This window comes from Dromiciops gliroides, chromosome 5, assembly GCF_019393635.1.
Source record: "Dromiciops gliroides isolate mDroGli1 chromosome 5, mDroGli1.pri, whole genome shotgun sequence".
In the NCBI taxonomy this organism is placed as follows: domain Eukaryota; kingdom Metazoa; phylum Chordata; class Mammalia; order Microbiotheria; family Microbiotheriidae; genus Dromiciops; species Dromiciops gliroides.
Window position 1 is genome coordinate 178,654,418 of NC_057865.1, and position 16,632 is coordinate 178,671,049.

The window sequence follows — 16,632 nt, forward strand, 5'->3', positions numbered from 1 at the left end:
ATTTTATACATTCTTATCTCTAACTCTTTGAACAATAGTGGTGGTTATATTGCAGTTTTTTTCGCTTTAAGTTTTGAGTACCTATCACTAGGCTTCTTTTAGATTCTTACTAATTTGAGGGGGTTTATAACTAGATTATCTTTTGAATATGTTACTTTTTCTAATGAATATGTTACTTTTCATCAACTTATTAAAAATCTTCCAAATTACTATTAGTGTGTTTTGAGCACAGTTCTTTGCCTAATTTATGAATGGAATGAATAAAGTGAGTGTCCTGATTTAGTAAGCACAGTCAATAATGCACTTCTTCCAGTTGTATCAATATATCTTTGTGAGTTACCTTTTTCAACTATGACATCCTTTAAAACCAAGTACTGAAATAAATTGAACTTAGAAAATTTGAATTGCTTTATCACAATTTTTTTTAGTGAGGCAATTGGGGTTAAGTGACTTGCCCAGGGTCACACAGCTAGTAAGTGTTAAGTGTCTGAGACCGGATTTGAACTCAGGTACTCCTGACTCCAGGGCCCCGCGCTCTATCCATTGCGCCATCTAGCTGCCCCAATAGTAGCAGTTTTAATGCCTGACATATAATCGGTGAAGACTTTTACCAAGTATCTACTATTATGTTTGAACTTTAGTAGTCACTTAATGTTTACTGAATTTTGAGGCTAGATTCCACCCCAAGATAGGATCTAGAAAAACAAAGATATATGTCATGTATCCTTTACAATTTTGTAATCATTCAGAGGCCTTCCCTTAGTATTCATTTACTAGCATATTTAAAATAAATGGGCGAGTTTATTCCAACCACTAATGGACAAGTAAAAGTTACAAGTAACTAACTATAGCTGTAGATCTTGATAAAGGTACATGCTTTTTCAACATAAATAGACATGAAGGAATGAAATGGGATGGGGAAGGGTGACTGGGTTGTAACAGGCCCTTCTATCTAATTACATGTACAGGTGGCAAATGCATTATTAAAATAGTGCTTAGTGTCTTACATTTGAAGTGAAAATTATAATTAAATAGTATTTTCTCTCCTACTGCTAGTACTTTACCATAGGGGTCTTGTCTGTCTGGTGAGGTTTAACAGAACTTTTAAATGTGACACTGCTTCTGTGTCAATGAAATTCTCACATTTCCTATATACCCAATAGGTATCTTAATGCTCTAGTCAAAAATATATATTTATGTAGTTTAAATTTGTTGAATATATTCAAATATTTTAATCAAATTCCATTTTTTTCTTCAAATCCTTCTGTCTCCAACTATAAAGACCATTTTTGCAGATTAAAAAATATATATTTCTGGAGAAAGCATTAAACTGGCTTCTCCCTAAAATATTCAAGATTTAGCTACCTCTCATTTTATACGCTTCTCTTCAGTTTGACTTCTTCACATAGTCTTATAAAGGAGAATGTTATATTTATTATAATACCTCAAACTGTTTTTTCTTTATTATTATTTAACTTTTCATAGGTTTATACCTCATTTGTTTGACTAATTATAATCTCCTCCAGAAAAGGAACTGTGTCATACTTTTCTGAACTCCCCAAACCCCCAATATATATTTCAGTTTGGTACTAATTAGTATAAACAATCAGTCCTGTGAAGTGGTTCATTTTCTTGTATTTGTACTACACACTTCCATTGGGCTGGGATCAATTTGCATAATTATAACTTTGAATAATGTGAATTCAACTACAGTATGTTCATGTTGCAGTGTTTCTTATTCCCACAAATCAGAATCTAGCTCTACACAGTAGATAATGTATATATTGACTTGATTATATGACCAAGCAAAAAGTCCTATAAAGTGAAAATTACTGATTCGATAAAAGCAACCAGTTTTTAATTATTTGGGGGGGCATATTTTTAAATGACAAATATTATTTGTCCTTTGCATTTGATAAGTAAAAATATTCTAAAATAAAGTTGGGAGATGTGTGTATGTGTGTGTATATATGTATGTTAAAAAGCTTTTGGAATTGCAAGTTTACTCTTGCAGATTCATTGTCATTGACAATTACCCTTTTCTCATTTCTCCTTTTCTTTCCCCCCTTTTTATTATCATATGCTTAACAGGAACTCCAGAAAGCCTCGCTGAGAAAGAGAGGCAGCTCATGGGTATGATCAATCAGCTGACCAGTTTGCGAGAGCAGCTGCTGGCAGCTCATGATGAACAGAAGAAACTGGCTGCCTCCCAGATTGAAAAACAGCGCCAGCAAATGGAACTGGCCAAGCAGCAGCAAGAACAGGTGAGTGAAACACGCAGAGATAATCTAGTCTAAGTTGAGGAGTCAGTCTTACTCAAATTTGTCCTTCTCTTTTTAGAGAAAGACTGGCCTATGGGGATGGAATAACTGACAGAGCTTTCTTAGCACCCTTCTCCTTCCCCATAGAGAGGTGGGAAAACTCTACTAAAGATTACATATTTCCTAGGAGAATGATTCTGCTTCTTACTCACACCTTGTGGCACTGAGGGTAAAAACTGTGGCAATGACTTCTGCAAAGCACCAATGATTGCTTTGATACTTACATAACAAAATTCTTCCTTATCTCCTCAAGCTTAAGCACCCTAGCTGCCAAGTCTTGGAGTGATTATACAATTGCCCTGAGGATTTCATTCCAGACTCACTAAAGATGACATTTGAAAGATTCCAGAGTTGCTTTAGCCGGGTAAAGGGTGGGGTTCTCTTTTGGTCTGGAATGATCTTGAAAATCTGGGAGGGAATGAAGACATTATCTCTCTCTCCCCCCTCCCTCTTTACTTCTTTCCCTCTCTCCTTTTCTCCCTCCCTCCCTTCCTGTAAAGTCTTTTCAGGAAAAAAAAAATCCAAAGAAGTCAGATCCTCCAGCAGTCCATCACTAATAAAATGTCATTGGTACTTCACTTCATCCCCTGCTGTTTAGGCTGATCTGAGTTTATCCCAAGGACCTACTCACAGACCAGGCCTTGGGGGGGTGGGGGTGGGGGAGGGCCACAGGGAGCAGACTTTCTAACACAGAATTGGGCATAAACTCAGTCTGTAATCCTCCTGACTTTCAAAGACTCTCCCACTTACTTACCACTGTGCTGAAGCTCCACTGAGGTCCAAAGAACTGCTTGCTTACATTCCAGAATATGAATATTATATGAGGGATCACTCCTACCCTTCCTTGTCTTCCCTATAGAAACAAAACATCAGAAATTCTTGGGCATCATGCCCTACTTGTGTCAAAGGTGGCAAGGATCCTTACCTTCTCAGCCCCCAGAACTGCAAATAAGCACATAGCCAGGGCCAAAAAACAAACAAACAAAAAACCCTATAAGTAGTTCCTACTAGGCTGCATAGTTCCATTCTTCTTCTTCTTGGACTGAGATTGCTAATATTCTAGGTTAATACTGCAAAAAGCTATATCTAGTTAAAAAAAAAAGCTATATCTAGCAACTAAGGTATATTACTTTAGGTCCAGACCTGTACTTTAAGTAGCTAAAACTCCAGACAAAACCTCCTTTCTAACAGAGTGTGCAGTCTCATATCCAAAACTCTGAAAAATCCTTCTTCATTGTTTCCTGCAAAAACAAACAACAGAAACAGCAACAGCAACAAAAACTGAGTAAACTTCATGCTTTCTTTTCACTTCCAACCAGACCAGAGGGAGTAATTAGTCTATACTCAACCCCACTATGAATCCATAGTGATAGTTTCCCTACTTAACCAGGGCAGCTCACTCTTTACTGCTTTCATTCTACATTAGAAAAATGAGTACTAAACCAAAGTAACCTACAAGTCAATAATGAATATCTGCAGCATAAACTTAAAGGTTAAAATTCCTCTAAAAATTAGAGTTGAAGCATCAATGGACAGTATCGAAGAAATCCGAAGAAGAAGAATCAATTGAATAAACATTAAATAATTTAAAGAACTATAAAATAGTTTTAGAAAAGTATAAGAAATCGAGCAACAATTAGGCAAACTGCATTTTTAGTGAGGAAGGGAATTTAAATCAAATAGAGGAAAACACAAACCTGAGTCACAATTTTAAAAATAAATGCCCTAAGCCAATAACATCAAATAAAATGGCAGAATTGGATTTTAAAAGAATGTTTTTACTGTATATAAGAAATAAAACCATAAACAAAGATACATCAAGAACAAAAGATGAAGAATAATAACAATATGACGATGATGAAAATGAGAAGCTGGAAAATAAATAGGAAAAAATGGAAAATAAGTGTAATTGTCAAAACAAACTGTCTTCACTATTAAGGACAATAGAAATACCACACTTGGCCCTAAACATCACAATCCAAATATTCTTATAAGGGAAAAAGAAATTACACTAAGAAGAATAAAGATGCAAAAAATTGATATATTGCATATATAGTTTATATATGTGTGTGTACATGTATTATTCATCAGTATATTTAGGGCATTCAATACAAATGGACGAGTTGTGCCCCTAGTTGAAAAAGAGATAGTCATACCATATCACCCTTGGATATTTGAAAAGCTCCTTAAATGACTACAAACTTCACAGGGACACAAAGGCTTATATATTTAATACCAATATTTTGTCATTGTTATATAAAAGATAACAGTATAGGAAGAATTGAAGATGAGTATCACACAGAAGGGAATGGGAAAATGCATGGTGGATATGGGCAAGCTACAACTTATAACCAATGAAGCATTTTGAAGAACAGAAGGATCAAAAAAGAAATATGATAGAGATGTGCTTGTCACGTGACAAGAGTGGCATGTGGATAGCCAACTCACTCCACTAGTAGCCTCACAATATCAGGAGAAAGTGAGAAATATCTCTAGCATTTGGGGAGAATTGGGAGAATATGATGAAGAATAACAGGATGAAGGAGACATAGGTGGATTGTGATGCACATTGTTGAAAGGAACTCCAAAGCCAATGAGCTAAGAGATCCCTTTGAATTTTAGATGATTCAAAATTGGATAGATGAGAGGAGTTACAACTGTGGAATCAGGCAAAAGAAAATCCATAGTGTCAAGAGTGATAAACATGAATACTGCATTATTCTTTAAATAAGAGACAGCTACATGGCTTGATAGATAGAATGCGAGATCTAGAGTAGGAAAAAAATGAGTAAAGTGAAGAAATAATAAGAAATCTGGCTTCAAATACTTTCTAGCTATGTATGTGATCTTAACCACTATTTGCCTCAGTTTCTTCAACTCTAAAATAAAGATAATAATACCACCTACCTCCCAGGGTTGTTGTAAGAATCAAATGAGATAATATTTGTAAAGCTTAGCATAGGACATAGAACCTAATAGACACAATATAACTGCTAATTATTATTAAAGTTTATATATATATATATATATATGTGTGTGTGAATATGGAAATATTTTGCATGACTACACATGTATAACTAATATTGAAATGCTTGAGTTCTTGGGGTGGAAGGAGGAATTGAATTTGAAACAAAAAGTTTTAAAAATGGATTTTGAAAATTTTTTTATGTAATAGGAAGAAAAAATAAATGGAAAAAAGTTTTTTTAAAGTACTCTAAATAATAAAGAGTATAAACAGTATAAGTTTGATATCCATATGCAGAGAGATAACATCATTTCATTATTTGCAATAGAGAAACACTCAAAGATTTCTCAAAAAAAGTAAAAGAGGCAAACATGCCCCACTCTCCCTATGGTTATTTTACATCATTCTAGAAATGCTAATGGTAGCAGTTTGAAAATTAGATTAAAGATCATAATCAGCAAAGAGAAGACAAAACTATCATTATATACAGATGATACTGTATATTTAGAAAACCACAGAAAATTAAGCAAGAACCTAACTGATATAATTAATAATTTCTATCAAGTAGCAAGATGCAGAGTAAAGGAATAAAAATTCATCAGCATTTTTATATAGCCTATTTTTCTGTGGTTACAATGCAGTGAGGGAACTGAGGAGATTATTTAATAAAGAGGGAGTGTTTAGCTAAAGAGTTGTTCAGTCCTAAACTTATGGCAAGTGTGGAAAGGGAAAGGTGGCAGGGAACTGTTTAATTGCTGATTGTACTCTATGACTACAACAACAAAAATGGAAAAAAAAATAAATCTCATATAATTTTAATGACCAAGAATGGTACCAGATAAAATTTAAGAGACCAAATTTCCCCTTTTTCTTGAGATAGGTAGGAGGTGATAAGTGAAAAACAAACAATCGAAAAAATTGATCATATCTCTTACAAAAGTTAAGAAGGGGTGGAGAGAAAGGAGATAAAGGAAGAAGAATCCTGATGATGATTTAGAGTTATCATGTTTTACACACTGAAATTAATTTAAATGTAAATGTAATTAATTTAAATGAAAAGAATTTCTTAGTGAGCTTAGTTTTATCGAGGATAAACATTTAGTTTTAATAAACTGTTTAAAGAGGTAAAGAATGTACCTACAATTTCATTGATATAGGTAATTCTTAGGTGAGGAAACTTGCTTTAGCAATAAAAGTGAATTTCGCTAGAAACTTATAGCCTTACAGTTGCCCAGCACACGGAAAGTTAAGTCATATAGACACAGTATGCAGTGAGGTGAGAGGTCAACCCAGATCTTTCTGGCTTTAATGCAGGCTATTTAGCTATTGTTACATATTGCCTCCATAATTTAATATTTAATATTACAAATAAACTGATTAGCAGTTTTTAAAGTGCTATATGAATATTGGCTTATTTTTTCAAGAAATATATTTTATTGTTAAAAATGCCATAACCTCATGAGTTCTGATTTTTTCATTTCTACAATCTATCTCACATAGAAAGGTATTTTAGATTATATGTTCAGTACTATTTCTTAATGAAACATAATTGTATTCATTTTGTATAGCTTTTTCCTATTTCCTATTATAAAATACAGTGCTCTTCCTTGCCAAGAAATGCCTGAATAGTGTTAGTTGCAATGCCTGCTTCTTGCACAGAAAAGGTGTAATTTTATTCTTTCAATGAGCATTTATTAAGCTATTCTATTCGACTTCTGAAAGATTAAAAGAGAAATAAGGCATGTTCCTGACCTCAAGGAGATTACATCTTTCTTGAGGCCTACATTCATATTACAATACCATTTTTCCTTACTAGTTTATTATAGTACTATCCTACACTTCCCTTATTTTGGGCTATGTGAATAATAACTGTCCCCAAGACCTCCAAACTCTGACATTACTTACAAAACCTGACAATTTAGATAGATATTCATACTATTTATACCATTTAAATCAAGGTCAAGTAGGACTTTTACAGAGTGGAAGAAAACCAATTCTTGTCAAAAACCAAGGTGCAAGCCAGGTGTGATAACACACACCTGTAATCCCAACTAATAGTGAGGCTGATGTTGGTGGATTGCTTGACTTTGGGAATTCTGAGTTGCAGTAGGGCTTCAGCTGATTGTGTCCACACTAAGATCCAACTTCAACAAGGTGAGCCCTTGAGAATATGGGGCCACTAGGCTCCCTAAGGAGCAACAACTGGCTCGGGTCTGAAATGGAGCAGGTAAAAGATTTTCTGGCAATTAGTTATGGGATTAGGCAATTAGTGGCCACAGAATTTCCATGCTGGGCAAAATAAGATGATGTGGTCTTTTAAAAAATCAAACTTTTAAATTAAAAACTAAGATTATTTTTAAGTTTTCATGTGCAATTTCTCCACAGATTGCAAGACAGCAGCAGCAGCTCTTACAGCAACAACACAAAATCAATCTGCTTCAACAACAGATCCAGGTCAGAGATCATCCCATATATTCCTCCTATTTCTATGATTACCATATTTTGTAGGTATATATTATTTATTCCACTGGACTTAACCTCAGAATGACAATTTATAGCCTGATTGACCAGATGTTGTCTTAATGCCTTCTAAGGGTCCCTGCATTCTGGCCTCCATGTTTCTGTTCTATAGATGAATTGTGGAAAGTGAAGAGTTCCACATTTCCTTATTTCAGTGATGTGAGAAAATTACTATATTGACCTGATTAAATTCATTCTCTTGAGTTATGTTAAAAATGGCTAAAAGGCAAAAGTAAAAGAACATAGGCAAAGAAACTGGAACTGGGAGTGGATCTGGTTTTAAATTGTAAGGTCAATTATCAAGAAGAAATTGCATTGTATGTTAATGTAGCATTCAATATAATGGTAGGAGATGGGAAAATAATTTCCAGTTTAGAAAACCTTGACCATCATTGGGAAAAGATTAGCACAAGATTGGTGTCCATCAAAAATTCTAAAGTTTAAAGGGCCCTTGGAGGTCATCTAATATAATCTGTACCTGGACAAAAATCCCTTCCATTTCATATCTGACCCATGACCAGGCAGCCTTGGCTTGAAAACCTTAATAAAGGGTTACAGAGCACTTCCTTCTGAAGTAGCTGATTATATTTTTGGATAATTCATATTATCCCTATTTCAAGCCTAATTTTTTTTCTCTTTTCAACTTCCTACTTCTGCCCTCTGGGCCCCCCAAAGAACAGATCTAATCTCTCATCCATGTAACACCTTTAGGGAACAGTTGTCACACACCCTTCTCACATGTAATAAACAGTTTCATTTTTTTCTCTCCTTCATTTGATATGACCTGAGGGCCTTTCACCACTCTCATCATCCCTTTTTGGATGCTCATAAGTTTATCTAACCAATAAATGAATCAACAATAATTTTTAACTACCCACCTTCTGGCAGGTACTATAATCCAAAAATAACAGTAACTGCCTTGCAGGGTTTACAATAACTAGGAGAGATAACATATACATATATAGAGATAAATAAAATTGATACAAAATGAAGTATTTAAAAATTAGGTATCACAAGATAATTTCTTCAGAAAAGTTCTAGGTATATGGGAAAGCCAATGCACAAAAGGCATAGAAATGGGAAATAGAGCACCATGTATGTACTAAGAAGACTAATATGACTGGACTAGAATATGAAAGAATAGTTTTGTGCCAGATTTTGAAGGGCTTTAAATGCCAAGCAGAAAAGTTTATATTTGGTCCCAAAAGTGTATTTATTTTGTTGTGGAATGACATGGCCAGATGTGTTTTAGGAAAATAATTTTGACAGTTGTGTGGATGGATGTGTTGGAGTTGGGATAGGTTATAGATAAGGAAATCAATTAGGAGGAGATCACAATCATACAGAAGAGCAGTGAGAGAAGAAGTACAGTGATGCAGCATGGTACATTGCAAGGAACAATAGATTGGAGTCAGAGCTATGGCTGAATTCTTGTTATGATCCTTGTTCCCTATATGGCCTTGAGCAACTCATCCACCTATCTGGGCCTCAGTTTCTTTATATATGTGATCTCTAAGTTACCATGTCATTATAATTTTATGCTATTTGAGATACCAATGGGGCATTCATTTGAAAATGTCTAATAGGTGTTCAGGAGGGGGACCAGGACTTAAGGTCATATGCATTAGAGATGATAGTTAAATCTATTCTATCATCCAACATGTGATCTATATTTCCTAGCCTTGTATTGTCTACAAATATGGTAAGTGTGACATCAATATCTTACATTGAACCAATAACAGCTACTTTTTTAAGTTAAGCCATTAATCGAATTCTGAATTAATCTAACTCTACTATGATATATCCCATAGTCCACATCCTGTTCACAAGATGTGTGACTTTGCCAATACTTTTCTGAAATAAAACTAAACCACAGCTATAACATTCTCTAAACTACATGTAAGAAGAATTGTATCCAAAAAGGGAAGATGTGTTTTGACTCTTGATAAAGCTATGAAGTTTTTGTGTTCCTCAGTTTCCTCACCTGTAAAACCTAGATTAATAATAGCACCTACTTCCTAAGGTTGTTGACCTAGGGGTCACTACCAAGGCAAATAATTAGATAAATGTAGAGCAAAGATTCAAACAAGAAAACTGCTAGGATTTAGGCTAAAGACAGCCTAAAATACAGAAGCCCTTTTTCAATACCTGCAAACCTGTATTGAAAAGAATAAATAGTTTTGACAGAAGAGAAAGTCAAGTTTCATTTAAGGGACTTAAATCACACTTAACTGATTTGTTTCTTTTTAGAATTGCCATAGACACATTTTTGTGTTTATTTATCTTTTATTGAGTGATACTAACTAATCCATATTGATATTTAATAGTTTAAAAAAACACTTTTTTTGTTGTTAGATCTTGTATACTAACCTCTAAGATGCAATTATCCACATCTGGTAAAGGAACCTATAAAAGGATTCTGTGGTATTCTTAACTCAAGTTAGTATGATAGACTAGATAGCAGCTGCTAGAATTCAGGGAAAATATATGAGGAGAAAATAATCAGATTAGGGAGAAAAATCTAACTCATTTTAGGGAGAGTGGAATTGAAACATTCCTTTATATTCACTGGTAATTGGAAAATATTCAAACTTCAACTACTAATAATAGGTATAAAGTAGCCATCATATTTAATATTTTACTTCACTTTATCAGATATAGTCTTCTTTGATTTGTATGTGCATAACCAATACTGACTCAGGGCTCCTTGGGCAGGCATGGTATATACCAGTAAAATCAGGATAGTATGTAATGGGTACTAAAAAAACGAATCTTCTAATATATTCCTATCTTTCAACCTATAGTACAACTAGACTGTTATGTTTTGTTTTGTTTTATTTTATTTTGTTTATTTTTTTGTGATATCTGTGGTTTCCTAGAGACAATGATTATAAATTACATGTTATTACAGGTCATGTCTCCAAAATGTGACATTGTTCATTTAAAACATAAATTCTTAAAATTAGGAAATAGTGTGAATCATTATACAAATAGTATATAAATTAAAATGTGTTCTTTTTTGAACTGTCGTATCTGGTCTCTCCCTACTAGAATCTCAGCATAACAATGTGTGTACTATTTTATTATCTATATATAATGAGAGGTCATGGTTAATCAAGATTTGTGATTTTATCTTCCTGTATTTTTTTTTCAATTCTTTCATAGAAGAGTTCCTTTCACCTACCACTTTTTGGGGGGAAGGGGCTGGGAAATGAGGATTAAGTGACTTGCCCAAGGTCACACAGCTAGTAAATGTCAAGTGTCTGAGGCTGGATTTGAACTCAGGTCCTTCTGACTCCAGGGCCGGTGTTCTATCCATTGCACCACCTAGCTGCTCCCACCACTTTCTTTTATGACATGATTTTTGTAGTCTTTGTCATTTTCCTATAATTTCATTTCCATTACTATATGAACATATATGTATGTGTATAATATGCATGTATGTATCATGTAATGTATGTGTGTAATGTATATAAAATCAGATCTTAAGACCCTAAGTTTGGAGTATCAAGAGACTTCAGAGGTCATTCAGTTCACCTCACTTTATAGAGAAGGAAATGAAAGTACAGAGGGAATAAGTTATTTTCCTCAAGATTCCCCAGACAGTAAGGAACCGATACCAGATTCAAACCAAAGGTCTTTAACTCCAAATAAAGATCTTTTAAAGACAGCACAAAACCTTGCATTTGGGCATTTCTTGTTTTTCAGAATACCAAACAACCCATTATTCATTTTATCCATTAAGTTGGTAGTCACAGCTAGTTTTTTAAAAATGTGAAATGACGAAACTTCCTCAGTGAAATAATTATACATTTTTAAGTAAAGTTTAGGCTATTTTTTTTTTAGATAAAGAAGATGGTAGAAAGAAAACTCAAGAAACCACTACAAGCAGCAATGATTTGAGAATGTGGATTGTGCCATTGTGCTTGTATAAAATCCTTCCCACCTCCTAATAATTTTGAAAGTAATTGAGGAAGACAAGTGGATCATTTATAAATTGATAGAGTATTTAAAATTATTCACTTTAGTTAAAAACCTGTCCAAGAAATTCTGAGTATTGATAATAACTGATCACATGTGTAAGTATATGTAATCAAAAAATAGAGAACTCTGATTTCTACATAATACCTTTCACTTTTTTTGGAAAAAAAGAAGGATTTTCCTTAATTTCCTTTCCCTTGGAGTTGGTGGACAGCAAATTTAATTTATGTAAGGTATTATTCTTATAGTAGCTGATAATTTACAAACAACCAAAACTGTATTTTAAAAAGTAATTAGAGCAACTATATAATGCTTGTTGGATTTTGACTGAATTAAATTGGAACAATAGTTAGCTAACATTGTTTTCCTTAATTTTTACTTTGAAATATAGTTTCTTTATTCTTTCCTAGAGTTCTAACATTAACAACTATGAATGCATAGTAATGGATATTTATCTTTTCATTGCCCTACTTCTTAGAAAAATAGTATTCCATAATTCTCTTTATGATTCCTAACCTCTATAATAATAATATATTGATTTTTATCTATTTGTATATATGTATGTATATATCCATACATACATACACACACATTATTAAGTCCAAAGTTATAACAAATAAGTGCTGGTTTTCTTTGAATATGTGATTTTTCTCTTGATAGGTGATACAAAGGAATATACATAAATTAAATCTGGGGAAAGCTTTCTGGCTTAATGGATGTGGTATATAAAAGGAAGGGTAAAGGTTATGAACATTTTTTTAATTCTTTTATATGATCTCTTTATATGTGGATTTGTTTTAGAAGGTCAGTTCTCATTTAAATGAATATGCATGTGTGAATTTATACAAATATCCCATATATACCCTCTTTATCTTAGGTATTTTAAATATAAACATATTAAATAAGAATCAGTCTTTGGTCTCTTAAAATTTCAAATGATAAATAAAACCTATATTTTCCTTTGGGCATTCATATAGTCAAGGATAATTAGGAATGATAGTATAAGTCTCATTCTTCAAAGGAAAAATTAGCATGAGGATACACTAGCAATCCTATCTTGGATTTAAGGCTGTGTGAAGGTAGAAATCTTCAAGCTTTAAGGCAGTCTTCATGATAGTCCTGAGCTGAATGTAGTAAACAAAACAAAACAAAACAGAAATCAAGTTGAAATCTTTTACTTGGGTTAAAAAAAATTTTAAGTATATAAAGGTGGGGCAGCTAGGTGGTGCAGTGGATAAAGCACTGGCCCTGGATTCAGGAGGACCTGAGTTCAAATCTACCCTCGGACACTTCTCACTTACTAGCTGTGTGACCCTGGGCAAGTCACTTAACCCTCATTGCCTTGCAAAAAGAAAAAAGAAAGTATATAAAGGTAGAGGCATGGTTATACTTGTAAGAAACAGATCTGGGATTTTTAGTGGAAGGCAACCATGATATTAGGTCACAGAGAAAGAAGAAAAAAGGCCTCAGGACAGAGCCTTAAGTTATGCAGTATTTATGTAAAACTAGGGGCATAATACATATGATGAACCTTCAAAGAAAATGGAGAAGGAGCCATCAGACAGGTAAGAAAATAATCAGAAGAGAGTATTGTCATGAAAACTGAGATTATCCAGAAGAGGCAGGTCAATGGTTTCAAATGGAGTAGGGAAGTAAAGAATGATAAAGAGTAAGGGGGAAAAAAAAACCCATCAAAACTGGCCATTAAGAGATCACTGCTAACTTGGAGGAAGCAGTTCTAGTTAAGCTAAGGATGAAGAAGCCAGATTACAAACAGCTGAAAGGAGAGGAAGTGGAGGAAATATAGCTTTTTTTTTCACTCCCTAGGAATTTAAGAAAGGAAGGAGAAATATAGGATCATAGCTTGAAATGGATAGTAGAATCTAGTGAAGGGTTTGTTGTTGTTTATTTTTAAGAATAATGAAGGCTCAAGTATATTTGAAAACAATACAAAAGGGGTCAGTAGATAGGAAGGGGCTGAAAATTAAAAGACAGGAGAGGCATGAGGGGTTAGTTTTGCAAGAAGATTAAGGGAAATGGGATTGAAGCTACCTGTAGAAGAATTGACCTTTTCAATGAAGAGGATCTCCTTATTATCAGAGACTGGAGGAAGTGATAAAAGAGTGAGGTGTAATGTCAAGGTATTTTCAGATAAAGAAAAAAGGGGGGAGAAAAAAAAAGGGGGAAAGAGCTAATTCTGAGTAGATTATACTTTCTTAGGAAAGTAAGAGGAAAATTATTTAACTGAATACACAGGGCAAGGAGTGAAAAGAGAGAAGGTTTCAAAAGCTTCTTGGGGAAGTGAGATAAGGAATCAATTAGGTAAGAAAAGAGGATTACCTTGCCACAGTGAGGGTCAAATTAAGATTTGAAAACAGTAATTTGTATTGTACTCAGTTTGGTTATACAACTTCCTCTAGCAACTTGTGAGTGGGAGGTAAATTGGGAGATATTAAGATTCTAGTCCAAAGTTTGGTTCTAACGAGAGATGAACAGTGATATAAAAGATGTGGCTAGATGACTACTGTCTAGTATTCTCTGGTGAAAATTCTCGGGGCGGGGGGGGGGGTTTGGGTGATGGCTGTTAAAGCTAAAATTTTAGCTAGTCTGTCTAAAATATCTAATGAGTAGTCGCCAATAAATTATAAGCTTTAGCAAGAGTTAGACTTTTAAGCATTTATTAAGGAGAATAAGAATTTGGTAAAGAGAGAAGGAAAGGCCTACATTCATCTATCTATTAAAGGGAGAGCACATTTCTAGCTCCCTTCTCCGCTGGAGTCCACAGGAAAGAGAGTGAGTCAGAGCGCCAGGCTCCCCCTTCTTCCTCCCACCAGCAAGCATCACTTCCTGACACCAAAGAAAAGACGCATGGTGTTGCCCTCAGAGACATCCACATCATGGCGGAGCCTTTCTACTGTAAGTCTCCAGCAGGTGGGGTCATTCCAATCATTACAAGGCTAGATAGGTCCCTTCCAACTCTACAGTTAGGGTGTGTGTGTGTGTGTGTGTGTGTGTGTGTGTGTGTGTGTGTGTGTGTGTGTGTGTGTGTGAATTAATAAAGGGAAAAAAAACCCTTCTTTCCACTTCACTTATGGTGAGATATTTACCAGGGAATTTTCACTTGGTGCAGGACGGAAAACATTAAATAAAATCCAAAGATCTTATTATATATCAAAAATCTTGGGTTCAGTTTTTTAATTTCATTGAATTTTAGAGGTGAAAGAGTTCTTAGAGATTACTTTATCCAATCTCAATACAGAGCCTAATGGTTCTCAAACTCAGAAAGGTTGATTTTTTTTTTTTTTGTCTACTTGGTTGGGCATTTTTTGCTCCAAGATCACTCAACCTCTTAGCAGTAAACTGGGAATATGTCCCCCTGACATCCAATGCAATGCTCTAGCATTTTCAACAGAACAGTTTGAAGTTGTTCTTTTCAGTTTTTATGCCACCTACTTGACTCTTTTTTAATGTGACCAGATATTAGTCCTACCAAGAAATAATTACTGCTTCACTTGTGTGCAATTGAATGATTTGGGCTGTAGTCATGAGCCAGATCTATTTATTACAAAGGATTCATTTTATTTGAGTCAGATTTCTCTGAGCTCATTAGAGTTTCAGTAACTCTTGACAAATTATTATGCAGAAAGAAATCCACTGAATATAACTTTGAAGACCATAACTTGAAGGTCTTTAAAAAAACACCAGTTGACTGACCTGCTGATTTATGATTTCTTTCTTCAAAGGTGATAAGATGGAAACATTTTCTACCTACAGCAACCAAAACAATATATCTACACACACACACACACACTCATGCACATGCACAAAGAGATTCCAAAGTAGCCTTTTCTGTTTGAGGGATTAGAAATATAAAATATAAAATATACCATACAATCAAGGTAGTACTTCAATATTTAGAAGAAAGATGCATTAACTACTTGAATGCCAACTTATTTGTCTGTCCCATGGAATGAAATATGCCACCAGTATTCAGGCTATATATTTGTTCCTTTGAAATAAACAAAGTATTTTATTAGATGAACAAATGTAGTAATAAACAAAAGCAACTCTAAGGTACCTTTTCCCTTTCTCTGCTACTTTCTCCCTTCAGTGGAAGCAGAATTTTAATTGTAGAAAAGAGACCACAGCTTGGAAGGAATCATAGGATTGCATGAGAATAGATTTAGAGGGACCTCTAAGGGACTCTAAGTCCAAACTGTATATTTTATAGATGAGGAACTGTGGCCCAAAGAAGACAAGAGATTTGCCCAAGATCACACAGGTATATCAAATAGCAGAGCCAAGATTTCAATTCATGTCTTGTCTCCGATCCTTGCATCTCCAGCTGCCTATTAGACATCTTGAACTGCATGTGCTGAGGCATAACATGTCAAAAGATGAATGTGTTATCTTCCCCCCAAGCCTTCCCCACTTCCAGACTTCTCTGTTACTTTTGGGAACACAACCAGGTTCCCAGTCCCCCAGGCTCAAAACCTTAGTATTTTCCTTGAATCTTCACTATCATTTATACTCTTTTATCAAATCAATCTGTTATCAAGATAGATCCATTTCACCTTTCCAACATCTCTCAAATTCCACCCCCTTCTCTCCTCTAATACTAACACCACCTTCATACAGGACCTCATGTCCTCACACCAAGTCTATTGCAATAACTTGCCAGTTGCCCTGTCTGCCACAAGTCTCTATCCATCCCACTCTGTTCTCCATTCAGCCACCAAAGTGATTTTTCTTAAGTGAAGGTATAACCATGTCACTCCAGTAACCCTCTATCATCTCTAGGACTAAATATAAAAGACGCTGGCATTTAAAACCCTTGATAACCTA

At 34.5% G+C, this 16,632-nt stretch overlaps 1 protein-coding gene across 5 annotated transcripts in view; it reads left to right on the forward strand.

Moving 5' to 3' along the window:
• Positions 1-16,632, forward strand: part of SOX5 (SRY-box transcription factor 5) — a 503,326-nt gene that overhangs the window by 264,947 nt on the left and 221,747 nt on the right. For all 5 annotated transcript variants that reach the window (XM_043968274.1, XM_043968272.1, XM_043968273.1 and 2 more), the window contains exons 5-6: positions 2,092-2,264; positions 7,672-7,740. In XM_043968274.1, coding sequence (XP_043824209.1) covers positions 2,092-2,264; positions 7,672-7,740 — 242 coding nt within the window. The remainder of the gene's footprint in view (positions 1-2,091; positions 2,265-7,671; positions 7,741-16,632) is intronic.